We start from the raw sequence: 27872 nt of genomic DNA, 5'->3' as shown, positions 1-27872 counted from the left end.
GGGGTCTGGCCTAGGATTTGTAAATTAGTTTGTTTATTTAAGTAGTTTTATTTGTATTGTATCGATGCTGTATTATGTTATGTATACTTGTTTTTATTCCACTGACTAACTGAAAAATAGCCGTGGCTGATGTTAGTACCGTAATTAAATAAAATGAATGAATGTAACCTTCATACATAACCTACAGATCAAGCGTTTGTACAATATACAGTCAAATACAGGGGGTCTTCCATTTTTCTAACTTGTTTTCTCTTTTTCTAATTTACTTGTTGTCACTATGATATATATGTCTCATGGAGACACGACATGCAAATCTAATTGACCTTTTTACGTATTTGATTGCTAAAGAGTTTGAATTTTAATATCATACGCATGTATAAGTATATAAGTATACATATAGTGTATACTGCATACATGAATCACTCGGGAACAAGTGTGAAATGGTATAGATATGTCCTCTTTACTATTGGATTCGCACTTAATTCATAATTTCATTCTTGGAACGATCATAATGTCATGTTACCAAACTAATAGAAACTGCTAGTTCTTTGCTTTTTCCATTAATTTCTCTCTCCAACACACACACACACACACACACACACACACAAAAGTCGTTATAATTGAGCCTGGTTTTAAAGAAAGTAAATGAAATAAGATGTACGCTACCAGGTATACAATATAAGGCCGGAAGCTGCTCAAATTATGACAACCTTTGATTAAACTTTAAAAAAACTCTTGTAAATTACTTTACAGTAGACAAACAATATTTCCTACGGGTCTTTCATTCCTTACATGTCACGATCCTACGTAATAATACATGTACGTCTCACACATTTTGAGAACAGAATTACCACAAGGCTCGTGATATTCTTCAAAAACCACATTACGGTGCTAAGACATCTATTCAATGCTTTACAATACTCTAGCAAGAATCTTTTACCCCTGGTGAGAGGTTTCGACGTCTTTTAAAGGGTAAGTCTGGGCGATTTTTATAATTTCACATCATAACGTAGATCAACACCTCCCCGTTTGTATTTATGGACTTGCTTGTGGTCCTTGAGCAGAGAGACCAATACTCTCAAAACCCAAAACAAGTTACGCTCAATAAGATATCGGTTTCAACATAAAAATGCATGAGAGAGGGCTCACCATATAACAATGAACCAGAGCCTTCTATTACAGAGTTTGGCCAACTTAAACACGGCGCCATTTTGTGCCCACCAAAGAGCAAGCCAGAGAGGTTCTATATGTTAAAGAGTGCGTGCTCGCATATAGAAGCGGGGCCAATTGAACGACCCGCCGCCATTGGCAAAGAGGTCGAGAAGTCGAGCATTCGGGAAGGTACCACACGTTTCTGGTAGTCGACCTCTTTTGTGCGCGCGCGCCACTGTTCAATATTGGCCCCGTTTTCATTTGTACGTTCTGAATGGTGAGCGTTTTACTCTATTACATAATACATGTATGATAGAACCTCTTTGGTGGGCACACAATGGCGTCCATAGATCGAAAAACTCATAACAGGGTTGGCCAAACTCTGTAATAGAAGGCTCTGCAATGAACGAGTAGGAGGCTCACCAATTTGAGAAATGTAGCGATGCAATACTTTACAATACCGCTTGCTTAACAAGGTATGACCTGTGTAGAAGTTATGCACTTTCTTCTTTTGATATGCTTCCTTGAGACCCAGCTCATGCATTCTCATGGTGAAGCTGCTATGTCATCATCTTTGTTCATTGCAATCTGTTATAAATTTTGAAAACATTCTTATTCCTTATCCCAATCACCATAAATTCTAAAACTCTATACACAGGAAAACCAATTCATGGTTGTTCCGAGGTAAAAGTTTGAAAATCAGCCTCAGAACCGGTTTAAGTTTGTTGTGCGTTTTTCCCTCCCTATATCTCTCATTCCTTTGTTAGAGATTTCCAGGATGATATTCAATTCAATTCAATTCAATTCAATCATAGTTTATTTCCAATCAACGAAAATCAAAAACATAGTACAATGTATACATGTCATTAAATGATATTGTTCAAACGCTTGCAAAAGATTCATGTAATATACGAGACAAATTATAGAACAACATATATGTACAATAATAAAGAGGAAAACTGTCTACAACAAAGAATTTCGAAAGTTGTCGCCCCTTTCAGTCGTACTTAGCCTCCGTGATTTACTACAAGTGTACGCATATCTAAGTATTTAAAAAAATACATTAGTTACACAATTCACCCATGTTATGTAATGCATCAAGCTGCATCCTTTTTTTTTCCTTTTTTTTTACAGTAAAAAACTTCATCTTCACCGTCCCTCAGTTCCGGATGATTATTAAAGCTCTAATCTAGTCAGATTAAATGTATTTAATCATAAACTTGATAACTCTCGCGGAAAAAAAAAATAATTATGCGTGACTTTAGAGCTTATTCTTAATACTAGAATAATAAGTCTGAATGTTTTTCTTTTTTTTTCTCTTCAGTATACCTGCCACATTTCTCCATCCTCCTCTCTTGGTCAGTTGTATTACGTAACATAGCTCTAATACTGCTGCCTATTTTTTATATTATTTGTATTTACATTATTTGTATTTACCGTTATTTGCCCAAAAGCTTGAATATGAGATTGATGTCAAATTTGAAATTCTACCACCACTTTCTTTTTCTATCCATTTTATACTCATCTTTCTGTTTCTAACTCTCTCTCTCTCTCTCTCTCTCTCTCTCTATCTATCACACACACACCCATACATCTACTAAATTCACAAGACATGGCAGTACATTTCTAATTGCACGTCAATCAGTTCAATCAATGACTATTGCTACTCGTGCATTGTGTCAATCCAGTAGGGCTAATGAATAATGCTAGTCATACATTGACCATTCTACACCTGCCCACGTGTTTGTTTACATTCATATTATCCCTATCCACTTTGTGCATCAACAACAATAAAACATCCAACAGTGTGTGCGTTGTGTAACTCTGTACAGACTCAGGCGAGTACACAAATTCACATTGGTTATCTAAAAAATATACACATTACAAGAGACGTGCTGGGAAATTATTGGCTCAGAAGCAGTGAACATTCATCAAGCACTATTCCCTTCTTCTTCAACGGAGTTTGTTAAATCAGCCTTGTTGAAAAAGAATAAGAAAAAGAGTGATATCAGAGCAAAAACCCGTTTCAGATCATGAATTCTTTAAACTGCAGCAACGAACAGCTGACGAATATAAGTATACATTGCAAAATGTATAATACTGAGGATGGTTTTCTCTTGAAGGGGTTCCTTTTTTATGTATTTCAGTCATGTCATTACGCTACCAAAGATTATATCATGAGCTTATTATTTCCACTAAGTTAGTAATCTGTAATGTCTTCTTTGCGCGACTATGAGAGAGATGGAAATTCTTCGACAGTGCAAGTTGAGAGTAACAAAAAACCCTTTGAATAATGACCATGGCGAATTGATAAGTACTTTATTTTCAAGTCGTATCGTCTTATTTTTGAAGTATAGTGTACGAAAAAACCTAGGCTGAATATCGAGCATCTGTAATTCGAGTCACTGATAGATATGCTCTCATGTGGCAGAGGAAGGCGATGACTGCGTCGGCCGGAACGTCGCTCATTTATCCTCCAACTCGATGTCGTGGTCGTACCCTTCGTTGACTTTTCCGTTTGTGCTCTTTTCCGGCATGCCGTCCTTCTTCTCCACATATGTCTCTGTGACGTCACTTGCCATCTTCTTCCTGCGATCGATAAAGGGGTATAATGTTCGTAATTTCGTCATGATCATTTGATTTTCATTTCATATCATTAAATCTATAAGTTTCGTCACAAATTACCATTGGAGCATATATCCATAAATCAATGAATAGTAACAAAAAATAAGATATCTGAAAATTCAGGGTACATGTATACCGGCTTTAAATTATATTTCAGTAATACAAAAGGTACGATAGAGTATGTTACATTCATATTAGTTGATTAAGATTATGTGTGGTGATCCTACAGAAAAGCAGATGCTTGCTGGGGTAGGTCCCCAGAAAAAAAGTCAGATACAATCACTAACACACAGAGAACACTGTACGCACGCAAGCGCACCTGGACCAGCGTGCGTGCGCACATACACACACTCATACTCATACTCGCACACAAACAAACAAGCACAAACATTTGCTGTGCAATGTAAAAACTATCACAGACAAGACTGCAAGAGAAGTTCCCACTCTTAAAAAGATAACAAGGTCCCCTTCTGACGGTTGTTCATCATCCATTCAAGCCTAATAATGTTACTGACAAATCTGTTCTCTGCACTGCCTAGAATTTCGACAGTCAGAACACCAAATAAAACCCGTATCAAAGACACTCATAAAGATCGAACCGCTTTACTAAAGAAAATCATTGTGACAGAAATATTTCGGTACTTTTGCATGAAATTTAATAAAACATCGTGTCTCGGATAATAAACGGCATGTAACCTAGAAGAATTTCAAATCTATCAAGTTTCCGTCAGAGATTATTTTTCGAGATGGATTCCTGCCTGGAGGTTAATTGCACCCTTAGACGCAGTGTTTTGTTTAATTGTGATGGTGTGTTATACCTTAAATACCCCCTCCTTTTTACAAATGTGTAAAGCTGGAAAACTAGGAGTTCTGGCCTCACTTGCTCCACTTTCATTATTTGCACGTACAGAACTTAACAGGAAGAGCAGCGACAGTATTAATGACCTAACATGCTAAGCGTTGGAATTCATTTTTACGATTAATGATATGTTTTATTTGTCAATCAAGTGATGTTGTTATCAAAATGCTGTCATCAGCATGCTTCATTTCTACCACTGCTATTCTCATTTTCTGAATTGGTCCACCCTTGATAATTGGTACATTAACTGTTTCGCGATCGCCCAGTGGGCACTATACTCTACCAACGTACGTTCCAAACAGCTCTCCCTCCTCGATGGTCTCCGGCAGCTTCTCGCCTAGAGTTTCGGGTAAGAGGAGGATGAGCAGACCGGCGGCGATCGAGGCGACGCCAAAGATAAGGACAGGCAGTGGCTCCCACGTCTCGTTGAGGAGAAGGATGATTGGGGCTAGGATTCCGGCTATACGAGCGCTCATGGAGCATAGCCCGACACCGACACTCCTGATGGGGAGAAGTGGTACGGGTACAGGGAAGATGACAAACCGTAGCAAAGATGATGTCAAGTGTCAAGGGGACGTTTGCGTAGGGAGGGCGTGGCGGGGTAAGGAAAATAGGGACATAATGTTTCAGTTTCGGCGGCTTTTCGTATTTTCTAGATATATTTCGCAGTCATGACAGAGCAGGAAGGACTGCAGGGAAATGTCATACAGAGAAAATTCTAATAGGCAGGGGATAGGTACTTTTAATTAACATGAAGTTTACATGATTCTCAAATTACTTCGTTTGTTTGGTGACTGATAGCAATCCTAAATAGCATTGATAGATAATTCACTAAGATATTGCCTGTACTATAATAAGGTGACTGCGACTAAACACATAACTGTTCTTTTTTTTTTCAAACGTTCTGATACTGATAACTATAAACATAGCCACCCCTTCTGTTTGTGAGCGACAACTAACCTGACCGGTGTCGGGAAAAGTTCGGCCGAGTAGACGTAGATGATGGCGAAGGAGGCCGAGATTCCAAACTTGCCAATCATCGCCACGGTAGTGCGCCATGGTCCCAGAGCTACGGTGTAATAAGCAGGAGGAGAACAGGGAGGATAAAACCGTTGGAGAATAGCTTCCAAGAGTCCTTTATATTTCTTTACAGATCACATTTTGTCACCTATGATTAGTCATGTATGTATCCAAATTTCTGAGTGCTAACCATCATGCAACATAGCCAAACTTCTCTTGGGGTTATCACTTATATGATGTGTTGCGAGTGGCTCTCCATAATGAAATGCAGCCTAATATACATGATAATAATAGCTGCAGATTCTAGCTTGAGTTGCAACTTCATTACATGACTATCTAAACCCATTGTGTTTAATGAAGCCAACCAGTACACTAATCAACGCAACTGCTTACTTTAACCCTATTCTAACTGGGGGGGGGGGGGGGTCAAATTGATCAAATTGACCCCCCCCCCCCCCCCCTTGACGTTTCGCGCCACGATTTCGCAACGCGCAAAGATTTTGCCACGTCGTTTCATGACTTTTTTCATTGAAGTCTCCCGCATATTTTGAGACCAAATTTGCGACGTCCGGGGACACCGTTTTGAAGTTACGTAGTGTTTTGCACATGCATGTCAACCAAAAAACAGCTCAAATTCACGATATCGTGTGCAAATCCAATGCAAATTGTGTTTTTTGGTTAAATTGATACAAATTAGATTATTTCAACTTTTAACCATTGAAATTAATCAATTCTAGCGTAGATAAGCCTGAAAGAGTGCCTGCAACATATTTTGGCAAAAAACAATAGAAAACAAAAGGTCGAAAAAACAATAAAATACATAAGAAATTAACAAAACAATAAAAAAACAAAAGAAATTGATTTCGATTGCGTTATTTTTTTACACGAAAATTGTTTGATGTGTCTTGAGGAATTCTGACACAAAAATTTAGCAATCCTCCAGTCTTGTTAATGGAGTTATAGGTGAAAATATGATTTCATGCACAAATTTGCGTAATTAATTTATTAAAAATAGAAAGGTAATATTTTTCTATTGTATGACCATGTAATCTTGGAGTTGACATCCAGCTCTATCTTCAGGCAAAATTTCGCGGCGATCGCGCAATCGGCGGGTGAGATCTGAAGGGGGGGGGTCAAATTGACCCCCCCCCCCCCCCCAGTAAAAACTTGGTCTCAAATAGCCCAGTTAGAATAGGGTTAACAGGGGACAATAATGAACAGAGTGGGGTCTCTATCACAATATAAAGTGTGGGAATTTCTAACTCTCTTGGGGACCGGGCTGCTAGCGGAATACGTACGAGTGAAGATGGTGCACAAACAAGCGATACCGCCGCCCATCATGTAACCGAACATGCTCCATTTCCGCCCGAAGTAGTCGATAGCGAAGATGCTGCTGATGTAGGCTGGCACCTCGACGGCGCCCGAGATGAAAAAGGCAATGTAGTCGTTGACACCGAGGTCAGAGGTGCTCAGAGAGAGGCCGTAGTACACCAGAGTGTTGACAAACCTGGATGGGAGGGGTGTGGGGAGGTGAAAGTATGAAGTATGGCGGCAAGATATTCCACAGCCCTTATCAATCATACGATGAAACAATATTTTGTCTGTAATGTATAAACTCTCTCCTATTCACTTATTGCCCATTGGGAAATTGTTCCAATTCTTCAGATTTTGATTTGGTGCTCTGACATGTTAAACACTTTATGATGAGACTAAATGCAGTCAAAAGTATTTTTTTTAAATCAGTATATACACATTTACACACTCGTTATTTGTATGTATGATAGATTGTACAGAAAGGGCTCGAAACTATCTTTTTTTTTTTTTTTGGTGGCCGTTCGGGCCACTAAAATCTTTAAAACTGAAATTTTGGTGGCCCGAAAAAGATATGTAGTGGCCCGTAATTACAAAAAAAAAAGTTACAATCCATTTTGAATATTAGTTGCCCGACAGGGCCACAAAAAGATAAATTAGGTGGCCAGACACCACATTATGTACGCCCTATATCTTTGAAGAATTACGTATTATGTGAATATAATGTAGAAAGACAGAATTCAGAGAGAGAGGAGAGAAATATGCTGGGTTTTTCTTTTATTTATTGTGTATTTGTTTGCTTTATTTACATTTCATGACGTCTCAAGTATAGAAAGTAAAATTCAGCCAATAAAACAAGTCGAAGATGTGCGTAATTTTTTGCTTGCATTTTATGAACTCCAAACCAAATTTAAACGGTCCCCTTGTCTCTAAAACTTGCTGGATCGAACGTGTAGGCCTAAAAATAACTCTAGTTTCAGTGAATTGCCTCCGATGAAGCAAAAACGGTGATATAAGAAATGACAGCAGGTCTCAGAGCTACTCCCTCTTCTTCTACATTCTTCTTCTTCCTCTTCTTCTTCATCACTTCTTCTTGCTATACGTAACTTCGGTTTGTTCATCAAAATTGGATATTGCCAACAGCCATGTCTGAAAATATCTTTATCCACGCGCTGTCTCTACTATGATGGTGTCATCGCATTTCCTTTAATATCGAGAATGCAATTTGGAGCTCTTACCAGTTAAACATGCAGTTCAGTGTTCTGACTCGCAGATTTGGTGTCCTGAAAAGTTCGATCATTGATGGGGGTCTCGTATTTGCAGCTGCCTCCTACAACAAACAGAACAGAGTCAGAGTGTTTACATAAAAAGAACTTGCCGGGAAACGAATAGACTGTAATATGGCTTGTTGTTTTTTATTTGTTCATTCATTCATTCATTCATTCATTCATTCATTCATTCATTCATTCATTCATTCATTCCCTCTTTCATTCATCCATTCACTCATTTGTTCAATCACCAATCCATTCGTTCACTCACTCATTCATTTACTCATTCGATCTTCCGTGCACGAATTCACCCGTTCATTCATTCACTCATTCACTCAATCCTTCATTTTGTCAGTCACTACATGCTTTATCAATTCATTTCATCCTAGCAGGTTGCTTGGTATACAACATAACTTACTAGTACTTCCTATATTTAAAAAAATGAGAATGAAAGACATCTGAAATCATTCAAACTACAAATCAAGCAATTCGGAGAATTAAGATGAATGTCTGATTGAAATTGCTTTCTACTTCTTTCAAACCGTGAAAAGAAGGTTGCAGATTTTAGGAGATTCCCAAATCGTTAATGTTATTACAAGTGATTTTTGTTTTAATGCTGGACAGCTGTTTGTATTAGAATGTGAGAGTGTCATATGGGAAACAATCATTCGTCAAAAGAACTGAGTCCTTTTAGTGGATGATAGCAATCTTAATAGTATGAAAAATGGAGCTGAGATTGGCAAGAATCGATGAGCAAGAACTTATTTTCTGTTACCCAAAAAAAGTGATGTCTATATGTTTTTGTCGAAAAATGAAATAAAATTTGAAATGAATTGAATTGAATTGAATTGACTTTTGAGATTTATTCACACTGCGTGTATGAAAGATGGTAGAGCAAGCCCAACAAATGTGTAAATTGCTACAGGAAACTTTTTTCTTTGTCTCTTCAATTCTTCAAGATTATATGAGCCGTGCGGCGTATGGTATGCTGACGTCATGAGAGTAAAGTGTCATGTGACGCCAACAAACCAATCATGTCGTCGAGATGAAAGAAATATTTTTTAATCATTGGTACAGTATCAATAAACGTCAAGCTTAAGCTTTTAACTAAATCGTCATTTTTTCGTCTTTCTTCTTTTATACAATGTGAGAATCCATTGAGTAACGAGGAAAATAGATCGGTTTTCTGATACATCAATCTACAATGAATACCTTAACCAGGGCGATGTAACAGGAGAGGTTATTTCTTACAACCGCGAAGGTTGCAAAAAGGTTACTCGATATGGCAATGGATTATGAAGGCACTTACTACTTTTGTAATAGAGTTGATGCGGAAAGGTAAACCAGTAGGCCTAGACGAGTTTACACAGGAGTGGGGGAAATGCGTGTGAATTAATTTTCATTGAGATGCAGGGTTGTTAGCCATTCAAAAAAAAAAAAAAACGATTATACAAACAAACTAGAAAAACACTCGGAGAGAGCAGACCTCCGCCAAGCAGCTCACTTCCAACCAAAGTGTGATTTCCACTCGATATGATAGTCTTACATTTATCATCTACATGAGATTCCTTGCCCATCAAAACATACCCTTTTTGCCGACCAGCCGTCGCGTCGCTGCATTCATGCCTCCGCCGCACTTTCTGGCCAACAGCGCATGCAATTAGTGGCCCTGAGAGTTGCAAAAGCAAGCGCGCCATCTAGCGTTCATTATAAACATCACCAATAACAGAATCCTTCAAAATATTGAGAAAAAGTCATGGATCCAGACAGTGATCCAGATAACTATCAAAATTGAATCATCTCTTTCTTGTGTCATCATCAACTTTCCTTGAAAACTTCATCCAAATCTTTTCTCATGTTTTTTAATTGTTTTACGAACCGACAGAGAACCCAACGCCGGTTAAAACAAAAAACAAAACAAAACAAAACAAAACAAAAAGCCAAAACATATAACCTCCATGACGGAGGTAAAAACCCAAACATGTGATACTCCGTACTTGTTCCTTCAGTTCTTCCTCGGAAAAGAGCGGTGTTGGCAAATCGACCTTGTTGACTTTCCCCGCTTTGACAATGATCTTGGTAGCCTGCTCCGTGCGCCCTCTAGTAATCAACCATCGTGCAGACTCTGGAACGAACCTGTGGAGTCGACAACAGATGTTTTAAAAGTTTAAATGCATGCTGAATTTTAATTAATCAATGCATGGCAGTTAGCAAAAAATTTAAAGTAAAGGGTCAAGAATACGATAAGCGATCATGCACAAAAGGAGACTAAATTCCGGGGTAGAAACAACATTAAAGCATAAGAATTACAAAATAAAACCAGTCCTAAATAATACCTATGATTAGTGGGTCCTGAACAATTATTTGAAAGCGGTACAAAATAGCGTATTTGGCATATATAACTTCTTCTTCTTCTCCTCTACTACTACTACTACTACTACTACTTCTTCTTCTTCTTCTTCTTCTTCTTCTTCTTCTTCTTCTTCTTCTTCTTCTGGTTAAGTCTGCCTCCTTCAATCAGCTGAAGATTCTTGCAGACTGTGTGTGTGTTCACCGAAACTCAAGTCCATTCGAGTGTTATCTACTTTATAATACAGTTTGTTTACAGCTATTTACAAGCACATAAATAGCAAATACGAACAACGAATAAGAACAACCATATTGTAAGCTGTTTAAATTTCATGTGGAACATGAAGAGGAAATCCAGTCCAAATATAAGTTAGTCTGATAAAAAAGAGTAAAATGTTAAGAGTTCACCGGTAAATATCTAACTGAAATCGGATGAAAAATAAGGAAGTTGTGACATTTTGAAGTTTTAATAATTTCTGCACAACAGTTCTTGTACAGTGAATATGAATATGCAAATGAGTGAGCTAACCGTGTCGTAGCCTCACAATTTCCAGTGATGGTGTACAAAAAATGATGAAAATTCAATCTTTCGATCATTGAAGTCTGAAACATGACGTTATTCCTGGTTGAATAACTTCAGAATAGTGATCAGTTAGATATACGAGGATTTGAGCCTCTGGCAGAGTTGCATTTGAATGAAAACTAGAAATGTCAAAATTTTATGTACAAATTATATGGAAAATTGTGAGGGAATGACATGCCCACTTTGTCATTTTCATATTTTATTGACTGTTCAAGAACTGTTTCCCGAAGAAAAAAATAACGAAACTTCAAAATGTCATAACTTTCTTATTTTTCATCCGATTTCTAGCAAAATTATACCATTGAACTCGTAATATTTTACTCTTTTTATCAGACTAACTTATATTTTGACTCGATTTCCCCTTTAAAGAAAATGATACAGGCGTGGGGCAAAAGCAGCGGCGATATGACGACACTCACGGAAATGTGAGAAGCATGATGAAAGAGGGCGCGCTAATCACGAGTTGAAGAATCCACCAATCACGGATGAAGTAGGCCAGCAGAGCCAGGAGCATGTAGCCGAAGGAGAAGAAGAGCTCAATGACGATGCCTGCCACCGTACGTTTGCTTGGCCCTACCAGCTCCGTACCTTTCATCCAAAACAACATAACGAAAGTAGGATGCAAATTAAACGGATGATAACAACAGGAATACAGATGATACGTTTAGACTAAATGATACAAATTAAACGATTTTTTAAAAAGCAAATACCACAATAAAAATAAAGCAACACTACAAGGAAAACAATTCCTTACACCTTGCGTTTCGTTGTGGTTAATGTTGTAGAGTTGGACGCACATGTCCAATCCTGATGTTTGTCCCACAACTGCATCTCATTCTCATTCTTTGAAGACTTCCTTTGAACATATTATATTCGAGTTTTCTATAGGCCAATACGTGTATAGCTGTCTCAGTGTATACCATCATCAATCTATTTGCACGCGATGTCATTGTCTTACCAATCACAAAAGCCATAAGGAAGACGCCCATGTTAGCCGCAGCCAAGATGACCCTCAGAGTTGTAAAGGTGACGTAGTTTGGGGAAAAGGCGATTGCTGCTCCCAGAATTCCCTGCAAGGCCAGGGCGATGTACAGCGCGATTCGCCGACCAATGCTTCAGGAGAAGTAAGTCAAATTCAAATTCAACAGTCAAAAACAAATTTATTTCAATTTTTCAACAAGTCATAAATTATACATTTTTGTTGACAAATGACAAATGCATGATGTTAACGGTATACACTGTGAAAGGACCAGTGTACAACTATAGCGAAACATCATGATACATCATTATGTAATAAATCACCAAGAAGAACTTCTAGGTATCTTTTACAGTGCACTCCCGTTACAACGAACACGGTTAAAGCAAAATACGGATACACCGAAGTAAAATTCAGGGCTAAAACTTATCACCTACAGTTAGATATCTTTATGCACTTTATTTGTTTGGATATAACGAAATTCCGATAATTATAATGAAAGAAAATTTTTATCAGACCAGCTTATATTTGGACTGGATTTTTCCCTTTAAAGAGAGATTAACAGAGGAACCTGCGAGAAAATTGATATGAGCAGTTATATACGTGCTTCTCGTCATCACGCTTTCTCCTTGTAGTTCTTGAAGTTCTGGTATCATTAGGAATTATATTTATATTGTAATCTGGCTCCTAATCGGATTTGTTGAAGCAAGCAAATCAACATTGTTTTGCCCAACATTTCTGACATTATAACACATATTCATTTCTTATTTTCATTCTTGTTTAGGATTGAAATACATTGTATGTTCGTAAATTAGATCAGCTGTATGAAACTAGCCTGGTAGCCGAATTATATGGAAAAGCGACATGACTATGGGCATTTTTTTTCTATACTAGGGAAATCATGTCATTTCCTGACATATATGTTTTGCTTGAAGACTGCTGTTCCTTTTTGCATGCACTATGAAATCTAACAACTGCGGTATAGCGGCGTAGCCTATCAAATCTGTTCTGTACATATCGAGTTCTGCTGCAAACCACTGTTTTTTACTCACATGTCTGAAATGGCGCCAAAAATGACCGATCCGAGGAGAACTCCAACAAAGAAGAGAGACTGGGCTAAGTTGGTCAGGGTGGCCTGGCTGCACACCAAGTCGAACTTTAAGAGAAGAAATTTTATGATAATTACTGACCGAAGGGAGATGACATCTACAAAACCTTGCTTATGATCTAGGACAGTCACTGACAGTACGACAACAGACACTGCTGTCATGGCATTTCAATTCAATTCAATTCAATTCAATTCAATTCAATTCAATTCAATTCAATTCAATTCAATTCAATTCAATTCAATTCAATACAATTCACAATTATATTGCTTAAAAAGGTAAAACATTACACAGATTTCTTTATTGGGTTACGTCTATAAGAAGCGAACTGGTTACCTGAAAGGGTCGGGTAAGGTGCTTCCTATTGCAATATATTATATAACATAATAATTATAAAGAGTACACATACAGTATATACATATATATATATATATATATATATATATGTATATATATATATATGCATGTGTATATATATATATGTATATATATGTGTATATATATGTATATATATGTGTATATATATGTATATATATATATGTGTATATATATATATGTATATATATGTATATATATATATATATATGTATATATATATATATATATATATATAACTGATAGAATCAATTGATACGTGCATACATACATATTGATACGTGCATACATACATACATACATGAATACAATTGCAAATGCAACAAAATAATTATGGAAATGAGTTAAAGTGAGGCATCAAATAAAGTATGATATTGGCGACAATGTACGATGGCTCATTTGAGTATGTTTCAAGGTTTATCGAAGAACATCACTTGTTTACTAGAGTTTGACTGTACAATGACTATCAAAATTCATCGTTTGTTTAAAATATAATCGAAAGAACTCCACCGCCATAAAGAAATAGGCTATCACATACTGACACATGCAATTTAAAAGAATGTTAATTGTCGTTTAAGATTTTACCTCCTGGACCACAGATGAGTGATACTGGCTGCGGTCGTACACCCAACCATCGTTGCAAGACGTCACGTCGGTGTTGTTGTAATTGGCGGGGTCGAGGTCGGGGCTGAACTGGAGGTCGTCTACGATGACGTACTTGGAACACTGGAGCTCGTCCTCCGTGCCGTTCACCGGCATGCTGGCGTTCCTCTTCGCCTCGGCGCATTGCTCCTCCGTCAGGTCCCACTGGGTACATTCCACGTCCTCCCAGCCAGCAACCTGCATCAATATAGAAGCCTTCATCAGTTGCATTGTCATTTTGGTCTGAGCACTGTAGTAATTCTTCTCAGTTGTATTTAGATTTTCAATTCAATTCAATCGTTTATTTATTTCTATCAAGAAAATAACACATGATACAAAGCGGTACATATGTCAATTCGACTTTCATCCAGTTTGGATGAACAGATCATTGAACACAATATAAAATATATCAGTATACGCGAATGGTATTGAAGTGAAAAAGGGAATAATGCACACTTTGCCAGAGTAACAAAAAAGAAGTTATCATAACGATGGGAAATAGTGTTCCACTAATACCCCGTTCCCACTGCCGATCAGATCAACTCGATCAAGCGAGATCAATGCCGATCACCTATTTTTACCAGAGCAATCCCGACCAAATGCTCGATCGTCCTTCAACACGATCCCTTCCCGACCGCTATTCGATCTTATACGATCCACACCCGACCATTCTCGACATCTCCAGAATCTCTCCTCGACAACCACATAGATCTCTACTCGAACATCCCGATCTACACACAATCAATACACGATCGCTACACGGTCAATACTCGATTTCTACTAGACTTCTTAGACCAGCTCGACATGACACGATCTGTGTAAGATCTTGCATCGAACGGGTCGGCAGGTTCGTAGAGTGATCGAGTGAAAGAAGAATTGGTTACAGTTATTCGTTTGGTTACATGAGACAATTCAGTATTTATACTTGAATACGGCATGGGCCAAAAGAGTGCTATAGAACTGACTATCAATTTCAAAAGCATGAATGAACGAAAGAAATGATTATCTTTGGTATATGTTTTCCCGGCCAATTTCGCACTTTTGTCAGTCTATTTGATGAAAGGTTCATTCAATTTAGCGAAATCCTCGTCACTGCACATTCTTTCATTCAAAATTGCAAGTTGTTCGTTCAATTAGCATTCCGATCCATGAGATTTGCACATGACGATTGTGCCTTTCGAATTCGTAAAAGGGGCATTCAAATTGGCACGTGCTCTTCAGTCATTCAAATTCGCCAGCACTGGCGAAAGGGGTACTTCAGTCATCAATTTCGCGTATGGGCAGTCAAATTCCTAACATGTTCATTGAAATTAATGCCATGTTATTTCTTTTTTGAAAAGTTGATAACATTTAGACGCGTATTTCTATGTGACTTATTGTTTCATCCACGCACTGTTAAGCAGTAAAAGTATCGTATTTTTGACCATTACTCGAGTCTGCTGTTCTGTAACGCCCCTTTTCTTTCATACATGCCATTTTAGGCCTACATGTACCAATACTATTATATAGTTTAACTTCATCTTCTTCCAGTCATGACGGCACAAGTTAGATATAGACGTATTACAATTTTCTCAAGGGGACAGAAAAAGAATTATAGGAATATTTGATGATCATAACCTTGACTTCCTAGAACTGGCCGACACACGGAATAAAGCGCTCAACGGCGAGATAAGTTGTGGCCATGCACATGTTGCATTATCTTCAGACTTGAAGAGTCACTAAGCACATTAAAGAAAAAAAAATGTTGCCAAAATGTCTAAAATGAGTACGAAAATATGAAACGTAATGACGCTTGGAGAACAGTAACTAAGTTATAAAAAAGAAAGAACCAAACCATAAACATGCGTGCTAAATTGACTGCAAAAGATGTTAAATTGATTGCCAAAATGAATTTAAATGAACGAGAGCAGCATGTCCGTGATCACGTGAGTATATAACTCTAAACTGAATGAACGAATAACGAAATGGTGCTTGTTTTACGAGTTTCAATTGAAAAAGTGTTAATTAGAATGAGGCTAAAGGTAATTTGAATGCTCCAAAATGAATTTGAATGAAGAGATCATAAAACTGAACTTCCGAACATGTCATCTATGCTTTGTGCTAAATTGAATGCAGCTATTAGGAATTGGACTGACAAAAGAGCGAAATTGGCCGGGAAAACCTATAGTTGATAGAAGAACACTTCCTATTTTGAAACCACAATTATCAATTCTCGCGCAGGCGTTTCGATTATATAGTCATTTTTCCTGAAAAAAAAAAAAACGATGATAAAGACTGATCACTCTGTTTGTGAGCCAATCAAAAAGGTACCCCCCCCCCCCAAAAAAAAAAAAAATGCATTCACTTGTATTCATTCATTTTATCCGTTTTTAGTAGTTACTTTTTTGACGCATTTGTGATCAGTTTTTAACGGCTGCACTATCGCTCAGTCAAGTAGGATATCATTGCCCAAAGTTACAGATTTTGTAAATCACAAATTTTCATGGAGATCAAAGCGCCTGCATAAAGATTGATTATCATTGTGTTAAATAGAATTTGAGGTGTTTTTTCCTATTGAACAATGTCACGATTTCATTCAGTCGCTCATATCTTTTTAAATAAGAGACAGTTTTGTAGCCTTCTGTCTGCCGGGACACCATGTATAATATAATAGGTTCGTTCATATGCATTCAATATTTGCATTGGATGTGAAGAATAGCAAATCAAAGTTTGATCTCTCGTGAAAAAAAAAAAATTACACCGCCACGCTTCGTAAGTGCATTACATATAGGTGGGCTGAAATTAACTTGGTCTAAAATGAAACATAGGCCTATATGCCCATAAATGCACCATCATGTAGAGTTTTTAAAAAATGACTGTCCTACAACCCTATTGAGTCGTGTTATCTTTGTCATTATTGTTCTCATTATTTAAGAATGAAAAAGTGAATGCAAAATATGTATGTATTCATTGATAAAGTATAAGCCCAAGAGTGTGTAAAAGGAAATACATGTATTACATTAATTTCTAAATTCATGAAGTGTGCTGATATGTGGAACAGAGTACATTATTATGAAAATTAAAACAATATTACATTTTACATTAGCAAAAATGATGAAAATCTTGGTTGTTTATTTTTTTGTCAACTCATCCCAGCCAATCGATATCAAGGTGGACTTCAAGCAATGTACATACAACTCTCAATAACCAAAACCTTATCAAGCGAAGCAAAAGTGTAACATCTACGTAAATAAAAGTAAAGTAAGTCAATGAGCATTTATGAATCTAAGTTACAACTAACACGTAAGCGTAAGAAATAGATTTTATATCAACGTAATCAACTTCAACTTTGAAACAGACAAGCTAGCAATAGAATTGAAGAAACATTTCTCAGTTTATAACTAAAGTAAATAATCTAGAAAATTTCCTTTCACGTTACAGTCATATTGCCAGAATACCGAATTTTTCTCAGTTTCAGTCGTGTTTCCTTTCTTTCTTCTGAAATGTTTGTCTGGAAAGTCTAATTCTACCATGTCTGCTGTTTAGGATTTGTTGTCCTTTCTCTCTTCGTGGCCCTTTTCTTTTCTTCAGTGGGCCAGGAGTGGCTGAAGATACTGACGACATTTAACTTTTTAACGTGATCAAGGACTGCATATATTTTCATGAACAATAAATGAGTGCTAAGAAAGTACGTCTGCACCTGCTGCAACCACTATTAAAAAGTGCTCGGTATTTGATCGAGTGCCGGTCGAAGCATGATCGAGTTTAGTCGAGTATCAGTCGACAGCAGTCCTGTAGCGGTCGTGCAGCGGTCGAGTTATTTATGAAACTGATGAATCCTGGATCGAAATGATCTGAAATCAATCGTGTCGCATTCGAGTATAACTCGAGATGATCGGGAACTGAGCTCGGGGAAAAATCCGTCCCGACCACACTAGATTTCTATACGACCGATTCCCGATAAGCTCGATCTCTTCTCGATCACTACCCGAGCTGTTGGTGTTCGGGCTTCCTACTCGAATATTTTGGACATGTCCAAAATTATCGTGAAGGAAGCAAGAGCGATGCCGATCAAGGTAGATCGACCCCGAATACCAATGCCGAGCGAGCCCGAACAGGCCAAAAAAGCTTGATCGGGATTGATCGAGTTGATCTGATCGGCAGTGGGAACGTACCATAAAAGGCTAACCTTGTAGAACGTGGAATACTCAAAAGAAATTGATTTATACTTTGTCGTTGGTGTAGTTGTTTAAAAGCACTTTCAATCAGTCAAAACCATATAAAATGTATTATATTTCATATGCATATTGTCACAAAAGTAATATTGATACTACTGTCTTTGTGATTTTCATTGTCGTCATCTTCATCATCAAAATAATAGACACCCTTCTTGCCATTATTTCGTTATCATAATTGTAGTTCTGTAAGATGGAGAGGGAGGAATTGCGCTTGACTTCGCTGACACCAGTGTCGCTAGTGCAAACTACAAATCAGTTTCTTCATAAATAACAACTACGTCGCTGGTGTTTTCATGAATTGCATGAATTACGGGCTTCCCGTATAATCTTTACAAGACACAATTTTAAGTTGAGGGAATCAAACCAGTCGCGTTGAGTTAGCTTGAAAACATGAAGATTCGTTAACCAGTCTTTGATGTGGCCTCGGATAAAGAAACTCAAGACTTCTTTTCTGATTCTACATCTCACCATGACGGGTACCCAGAGGAGTTAAACAATGGCAATTGCCATGATTGCTATCACTAGACGCTCACAATGAAAAATAGGCATCAAATATTCCGAAAAGCTTGAAAGGCCGGGGTTCGAACGAATGGAGAATTCGAGTGAATGATAGAATTCTGTTTCACTTCTAATGTAATGGATCATGGCAGGGTTACGCACTTGCAGCTTTTGGAGAGCGAATTTACGAAATAGACTGTGGCATTCGTTTACTCTGGGGAGACTTACATTACACTGTTTATAACATGTTCCACAAATCTCTACGCCTCCAAGGTAGCAATACGCCCAAGTGACATCTTAAACCCTCTCACACTGCGCGATTTTGACTTCAGCACATTATATATTTGAGGTACGAAAAAAAATGAATATCTATACAGAAGGGTCATTCATGATATTTGTGTAGAGATCAGCAGATTTTATACTGAGAAGAGAGTACACTGTAAAAACATCGGTGTTAGATTGATCACCATGGGTGTTAAATCTAACACCGATCAAACTTCAATAGAGGACCACATCCACAGGTGTTGAAAATGTACTGTGACGGTGTTAAAAAGTGTTCGCCTGGCACTTCGTGGTGTTAATTTGACACTGTGGCTGGTGATATTTTTGACACTGCGCTAGAGTTAATTCAATAATGACACCGCATGGAGTTGATTTGATATTGGTGGTGTTAATTTCAATGATATAACACCCGTCCAGCTTCAATAGGGGACCACACCAACTGGTGTTACTGTGGTGTAAATGTGTTTACACATTTTTTTCAAAAATCAAGTACTTTATCGGAAAATTCTTTATTGTCTTGTTGAAGTTCAAAATTAACAAGAAGTGCAGTAACTAAGAAACGATTCAAAAAACAATTTTAAATTTTGAAAAGACACCCGGAGGTGTTACTCTAACACCATGAATGAGCACCGGAAATTTAACACCAGATCGGTGTTTCATATCTAACACCGGACTTTTTAGGCCTACGTGATAGTTATAAAAATAAAGCAGACTGCAAATATTTATTTATTGTTTTGTTGAGTTTTAGTGTCCATAGAAGACTTGAAGGGATATGCCTGGAAGTTTCTGTTTAACTCTATACTCTCGTCAGAATCCTATGCGCATTGCATGACCTGCGCGGAGAAACCGATCTAAAGATCTACGGATAAGACGAACCCTTCCCCCTCAAAAAAAAAGAAGAAGAAGAATGAAATTTGCATTTTTGATGTTTTTTCTTTGTGACAGTAAGCTCAGGCCTGCAAGGATGTTTTTCACATGTTTTTGAACCATCAGAGGAAATTATCTACAATTAACACAGAAAACAATTTTAAAAAGACAGAGTTATGAAGTTAAGATAACCATCACTGGGAATAGGGTAGACAAATATATCTGGTAATGTTATTTCATGAGCCATAAAAGCGAAGATAGTAGTTTTAATCTTTAAGGTTGTCAAAAAGATCTTTCATTGATTTAGATAAAAAACTAACACAATTGTTGATGTAAAACTTCAAAAAAAGGAATTTCGATTGAAACGTTTCTAATTGCAGATCTACACACCGTAGACTTATACTAAGATCTATCTGAAGGTGAATCGTGTGTTCTGAAGGTTGAGAGGGTTGATTGATTGAACAAGCGTTGAACAAGCGTTGTTGTTCTGAAAGTATCAACCAGAGTTTGAGCATCATTGTTGAATAGAATTGTACAGAATAGATTTTGTTTTACGTGACCATTATGACAGCATTGAATGTTTCGCAGCATAATTTTTTCTTGCACTTAAATTTCTAGGGGGTAGATTCAACAGAATTTATAAACTTCACTCCGACATCTATACACTCAGTCTGGGGTTAAGTCCTATGAGCCTTTCAAACCCCAAGTAATGTATGAGTGATGGAGGCACTCTTATCTCGTGTATCCTAAAGTATATAACCTGATCCTGGTGGCAATTTGACAAGTTTCATTGTAAACAAATGACGTGCATTTAAATCTCATTTGGATAATTATGTAAAGGTAAAATATGCAATCGTCATATTGTATACTTTCGTCGGAAATGAAATGAAATGAAATAAAATGAAATGAAATGCAATGAAAATGAAATGAAATTCAGCTGCCTGTTTCATGTGTACTAGAAATTTGGATTAGAAAAAGTACACTGGAAGCAGGAATATAAGGTTTACTATTCATACGTATGACTTGTACGATGTTTATGATTTGTACTGAATTCACATTCTGACACGTGTACGCAAGTGAAAAGATACCTCAGGTCTGCAGGTCATGAAACGCATTGCATATTTTGTATGCATATGTTCAGAATGTATGTTGGAAAATAAGACTTTATTTTGATATTGCTCAGTCATGTATAATGCATGCTGGGAAAGGAAACGAAAGACAAAGGCAAAAATCGTGGGAAAGATAACAACTTTAAGACAGGTCAAGACAAACTAGACCACGTATCGAATCTACAATCTATAATTAGGTGCCATGTAGGCAAACAGTGATGTTACAGCTGAACTTTAATGTTTTTATCTGCACCGAATAACCGTCCATAGTACTAAAGTAGGTCGTTTATAATACAAGGTATATCCGTCAGACATGAAAACACAGATAACGAACATAATGTATGACCGACAGTGAACCATTATCACAAACGCTGGGACTGTTTGCATTTTTAAACAATAACATTGTGTACGGAGTTATCACAACGCTTTGCAGCTCCGATCCAGCATGTCCAGGCAGTTTGATGTTGTACTGTAATGTATTAACAAGGAGGTTCTAGAGAATGGAGTCACAACCGTCTTATTTCCTTTGCTAGATGTTCGAAGCTGCCGCCCAAGAATTTTTGAAGCATATGTCGGACGGGATCTGCCGCGCAGATACGAAGACAATTGACTCGTGTCTCATTGCATAATCACCAGGCACTTTCAAAGGAGATATGTCTTTGTGATGGTAATCACTTTTCGCTATCCCTCCTCATAAAAGGTAGATGGCATAGACACGAGGATGCGCGAATAGAAACTGAGCCAAAAAAAAAAATGCTGAAATAAAAATGAAAATTACTCGACTAGGCATACCCGGGGCACTAATCTGATATATCTATAAATAAAGAATTATACTTGAAGATTATTCCATATCATTTTCATTTGTGGAAATTAAGCGGAAAAGTGATACAACCGCCTTTCAAGGATGGTACAGTTTTAAACATTTTCACATGATACAGCTCTGATTCACACTTTTGTACAAATTTCTGGACGGGATTGACTTTTGTTTTATATGCTTTATCATTAAGTGATATTTCATTTCATTTAATAAACAGATAAGCGAAATATGGCCAACATTATAATAACGTTCAAAATGAATCTTCAGATTGCTCAGCAAGACGGCGGCGTCGAACATCGATCATAAAAGGCACAAGTGCACCTCTGGAATTCTTTTGTCCATCAATAGAATTCTGACAACTGTCTGAATAATTACAGCCAGTTGGAACTCCACGTATAAAACCTCCCTGGTATTACACACCCTTAGGTTCGTCGCAAACAACTTCTCCTGGACGTCTATCTCAGGAAAAATTTCCTTCTGGAGAGAACACAGTGTCACACAGTGTCCCACAGTGTGAGAAACCACAATGTGAAAACAGTCTGAACACAGTGTGAACAAAGTGTGAAATCTCTTCACACTGTTAAATTCGAGAGTTTTAACAGTGTGAACACAAGGTGAGTCATCCATCTACAATGAGAAACAAAGCATTACAATGTGAACAGTCTGTGAAAACCACACCACAATGTGAATCATCTTCACACTGTTAAATTTGAGCATTTTCACAAAGTCAACTATGTGAGCACATTGTGAATACACTGTGTAAAAATGTGTTCTTTCTAATTGGGTTTGGTCACGTCATTGTTGTCTTCATAACATAGGACCAGAAAGACAGAGTATACGATATACCTGTCCGTCATGTGATAGACTTAATAGTAATCAATGTTTCATAGTTAACGTTGAAGACGTGTCTTTCCTCTGGAGGCACTCCATTAGAGACGAATGCTCTGGGAATTAATTCCTTGAGATTGGCCAACTCTTTTATGTTATTGTCGGGATTTATTTCGCAAAGTCTGTTCATGATGTCGCTTGATAAATACTGATATCGTGCCAGTCAACTTTACAATCAAAGCAGGATTCGAAACTACAAAATATATTAAGCCCTGAATATCAGACATTCAGTGATCAATTAGTTGTGTAGAAGCGGATGATAGGTGCAGGTAATCTAATCTTTCTAAGACACCTTGATCTTTCCGGATCTTAGCTCACTGGATCTTGTTTTGTTTTGTTTTTTCTAAGACCATAACCTCGCCAGACCTTGGAACTCCCACTTTCTTCTAACCTTTTATGGTCCATAACCTTCAACATGGCACTTGTTGTCGAGTGACCACGTTATCGGATAGGTGGCCATGGTAAAGGTTATGGACGATAAAATGTTAGGAGAAAGCGTAAACAGAAACCTGCATTCGTATAGGCTGGCCTAGATGTTCATTTGGTCATTTTCATTGACAGATCTCATCCATTCAGTGAGACATTTACTGTTCCTTCATTTGACACTCAATCTTGGAAAAAGCGCAATTTTCCATTGTTGTCTTTAAAGTTCATGTGCTCAGTCATGCATGACATTTGTCAACATAATTAGGCAAGAATGCAAAGAGGAAGAGTTCTTCTATCCTCACAATTAACATTTTGCTCTCTGTAGAGGACAAATATGAAATGATAGCCCTCCAAAGTTGGATTAGGCCTTCCTTTTTTTTTTTTGATACGCACTGTTTATGATTAGATTTTTTCCCATATAGTCCTTTCCTCAGATCTTGATATTTCCAGGTCTTGATTTTCCAAAGACTTTTATCGATCGTCGACCTTGGTCTTCTAAGATCCTGATCTTTAAGTGTTTTTTTTTTTACCTTAACAATCCATTCCCTTTATTGATCTTTTGTTCTTTGATCCAACTTTGCTGATTACCTAGAGGTCTGTAGTCCCGAAACTGGTCCGGAATAAAAAGAAACTGTAAACTCAGCACATTTTGGGGGACAGGTTCTCGTGCCAGACCATTTCCTGCAAAGGAAATAAATAACTCTTCTGATATTTATCACGGGACACCTAGATGGAATCAGGGAGGTGACTCACGTCCCTGATGGAACCTGGAAGAGAGTTATATCCTTAACACCAACCCCAACCTTACATAATACAGTTGTACATGTCCACAGGGATCCACTGCGCAACTCGTGGAAATGCTGATTTCCTCAGCCCAAGTGACCATAAACAAAGATCCTTGAATTTCCTTTTGTTTAAAGTATTTGGGTATTTCTTTACTCTTTACTCTTTCGTTATTGTGGTATAGGAAGGGAGAAGTGAGAATCTTCCTTGCTTAAGGAATATTACGATTTCTGACAAAAAAAAAAGTCCTTTGGAAAAGTGTACACAAGAAGAGAGAGAGAGAGAATGCGAGGGAGGGCATGTACCGACCATATCAATCTTATGTAGATCGAATTTCTAGTTTTACACTTTTCACAGTGCAATCATAAACTATTATACGAATAATTTATGAGTTGTGAGTGCATAGGGCACGAATATCGCACGAGGCGCGAGATAAGCCACTGGTCTATTCAACAAGGCGCGTAGCGCCGCGTTGAATAGACCAGTGGCAAATCTCACGCCGAGTGCGGTATTACGTGCCCCAATGCACGAACAAAATCATAAATTATTCGTTTTATACAACACCTTGTCCACAATCACAATACTAAATTAGTGACCGCCAACTCAGGAAGGCCCAAAAATAAATGTAACAATTAGGCAGAGAATTGTAAACCACCCTGTGTACTGCTTTCAAACACTCGTCATGATTCGACCACACAGTCACAGGAATCACAAACTCCGCAGGGTCTATACCCATTCTACGCTAACGTTAGATCGAGTTAGGCCTGACTGTTAGGCCGATCTGAGATGTCGGTAGATCTATAGTAGGTCTAGACTTTGTCTATTTCCGAAAATGATTTTGTATAAAAACACAGAAAAATAATCAAATTACGGTTTCTCAACTTGAAATGAAGTCTTGATTTTGGGATCACTGTGGTCCACGTAGCAGATCAGAGTCAAAAGTAAAAACACAGCTTAGCAGTAGGTATAAAAGGCCGCGCGATACATGCAACTAGCTAGGTAAAGTAGCTGCGCGTACACACGTACACGTTAACGTTGCAGTACTCCGCCACGCCTGGTCTGTGAGACTTACCGGCAGCGCAGCGCAGCCGGCCAGCACGTACAATGTAGTTTGGTGGCGCTTTGCTACGGGTGTGAGCCACAGAACTCTAGCTGTGAGCGGCCATGCATTAGTAGCCCCCCGCGAAGCCGTGCTATAGTACCTTCGAGCCGTGCAATAGGCCCATGCCAGGGGCCTATTGTATGGCTGTCACTCTCAATGAGTTTGATAGGTATTTTCTATTGAATGTCATGTGACATGTTCTTGGCCAATCACAATTCGACATCATTCTGAGGTGTTGTATAACATTGACTACTACATGCCTGTTCAAATACTTACAGGCAAGGCAAGCCAGCTAACAAACTCATGAAGAATCTGCATGTAGTCAGCGGAAGCAGCCACGAACTATAACGACCGAATCAAGACACGAACTGAGATTAACATTACTGCGACCATTTTCGACACACCGTATACATGAATCGGATTTACTCGGACCTTCTGAACATTGCAGATGGGTTCATGGAACAGCGCCATCTTTAATCCTGGCTACGTTTCCCTTTAAGGATTTGCCATACCCAATGATGCAATCTCCTCTAATTAATAGTCATTAAGCCTTTTGTATCCCTTCTTCCCGATACACACACACACACACACACACACACACACACACACACATTAAACCAAGTAAAATTCACCAATTCTACACCGTAAGTTGTTCATGTCCATGCCCAGTATTCCCATTCATGTCAAATTGCTCCTTCAGAATGGCTGTTTGATTTGATTGATAAAACAAAACTTAAACGACAATGATAATAATTTATCAAAAGGTGTGCAACGCATGGTACCCTTTACGGAATAATATGTTTGATTATTTGTTTATTTTGGGCTTTTCCCTCTTGAAGTATGATGCACAGCAATGTGATAATTCCTCTCAGTGTCACAAAAATATCTTTGATTCCTTCTCCTTTCTTCAGTCACAACAAAAACCTATTTGGCAGTTAGAGGCTTTGATGATACTCGCCATTGTAAACAGTAGATGTCTTATTTTTATCATTGTAATCGCTATTAATAGATTTTACCTGATAAGGCCTCCTATATGAATGATATGAGTGGTCTCCAAGAGGATCCTAATAATTCTGGTGTTACCTCAGCATTAACCCATTCTTACATCCTGGTAAAGTGGCATATTCTGAACAAGGAGATGGGAATCCGTGGTGTTGAGCTCCTAGAGCACTCTCTACTCTCTGTTAGTCTGGACTGCAACATCGTTTATGACGTTATGACGTTTACACAGTTATGACACCATTTGAGGGAGAACTTTCGTCGAGATCGCTATTAAACGGAGATCAATTCTGATTTCTGTCGTTCTGACATTGACAATGACACAATTTGTTTGAACAGCCATATGCTTCCTTTACAAGGATAAACGTATAAGGACAAATTGGAGGGGTTAATGTTATAAAAGCGAAAAAAAAAACAGTTGGGCAAACTCACATTACACCAATGGTCAGATCTGCCTGCCATGAAAACCTGGGCCAACATCTGCATAGCACACATCATCCCATTAACGCACACCAGAAAGTAGATGATTTTCTGGTATCGACCAAACTCGCTGATGTGGATCAAAATATCGTCGAATCTCATCTTGATCTATTTCTGTCTTTCCCTCCAAGTCTAATTCACACGAAGATGCTGTGGTAGGATATGATTACCTCTTCAGTTTCGAGCCTGGTCTGTGCCGATTAACAGAAACCATTGGTAACACTCTGGTATCCAAAAGAGAAGGCACCGGATAGATCCACTTGTTGCAATACCTTGTCTACATGTATCAATTACACAAGAACTGGCAGGAACATGATGTGATATGAAGTCTGCTAGTGTTCGCGGGGAAATAGCAGAAAGTACCCAGTAATGTAAAGGAGCCTTGCGCGGATTGTTGGTGCGCAGTTACGTGGTGCCATTGTCCAACACCGAGAATGTTTTTTAGGTTTGTCTGTTTTTGTTTTTGTTTTTTTGGTTCTTGGATGTGGGTTGTTGTTTTTTCTTTCGTTTTTGTTTCTCCGGTTCTGTCTGGTGAGTGTTCAACTCCCCCCCCCCCCCCCCCCCCCCCCTTGCACACCATTGTGGTTTTAAACATGTCATTGACACAGTTTGTAAAAGCGAATCTAACTTATTACTGATTTCAACCAAATTTATACACGCTTTTACTCTTTTAGTCTCTTAATGCACAATACCGTTAGTTGGTTAAGGTATTTGGGTATGGGAGGGTTAATTACATTATTCAATCAAAGTTTGCTTCAAAACTGGGACGGTTTTCAATTGTCTTTTTCCTGTTCATAATTTGTGCAATGTCAGGAATTAGGTTGCGAAAATCAGCCAGCGGATATAAGGTAAAATGCAGACAATACTAGTATATCTGAATAATAACAGTGTCATACTTAGTGGCTTTATAATCACAACATAGAGTCGGCGTAGAATCAGGATGCGTCCCTTGGCATTGTGGCGCCTATATGACACTGGCCTTGGCACGCACTCTACGAGTTAACAAAACGTTTAGAATATCAGTTTGGGACGTGTGATGTGTTTTAAAATTCAGTTCCATGAAATCGTTCCTTTTTTTGGGGGGGGGGGAATGGTGTGTTTGTGTGTGGGGGGGTTTGTGTGTGTGTTTTTGGGGTGT

General features: G+C 38.1%; 1 protein-coding gene across 1 annotated transcript; it reads right to left on the bottom strand.

Annotated features, from left to right (window-relative positions):
• Positions 1–3289: 3289 nt before the first annotated feature.
• On the bottom strand, positions 3290–26836 carry LOC139725623 (organic cation transporter protein-like). Its single transcript, XM_071636713.1, has 11 exons — positions 26687–26836; positions 14210–14464; positions 13196–13299; positions 12126–12280; positions 11587–11755; positions 10233–10371; positions 8206–8297; positions 6955–7163; positions 5597–5705; positions 4928–5137; positions 3290–3741 (listed from the first exon to the last, which is right to left on the bottom strand). Exons 1-11 carry the CDS (start codon positions 26834–26836, stop codon positions 3618–3620), a joined length of 1716 nt encoding a protein of 571 aa, XP_071492814.1. The 3' UTR covers positions 3290–3617.
• Between the last annotated feature and the right edge of the window lie 1036 nt (positions 26837–27872).

The sequence above is a fragment of the Diadema antillarum genome, unplaced genomic scaffold (assembly GCF_040938485.1).
Source record: "Diadema antillarum isolate AM-2024a unplaced genomic scaffold, OU_Dant_1.0 seq00000053_RagTag, whole genome shotgun sequence".
Taxonomy (NCBI): domain Eukaryota; kingdom Metazoa; phylum Echinodermata; class Echinoidea; order Diadematoida; family Diadematidae; genus Diadema; species Diadema antillarum.
This window is presented reverse-complemented; position numbering and strand designations above follow the sequence as displayed.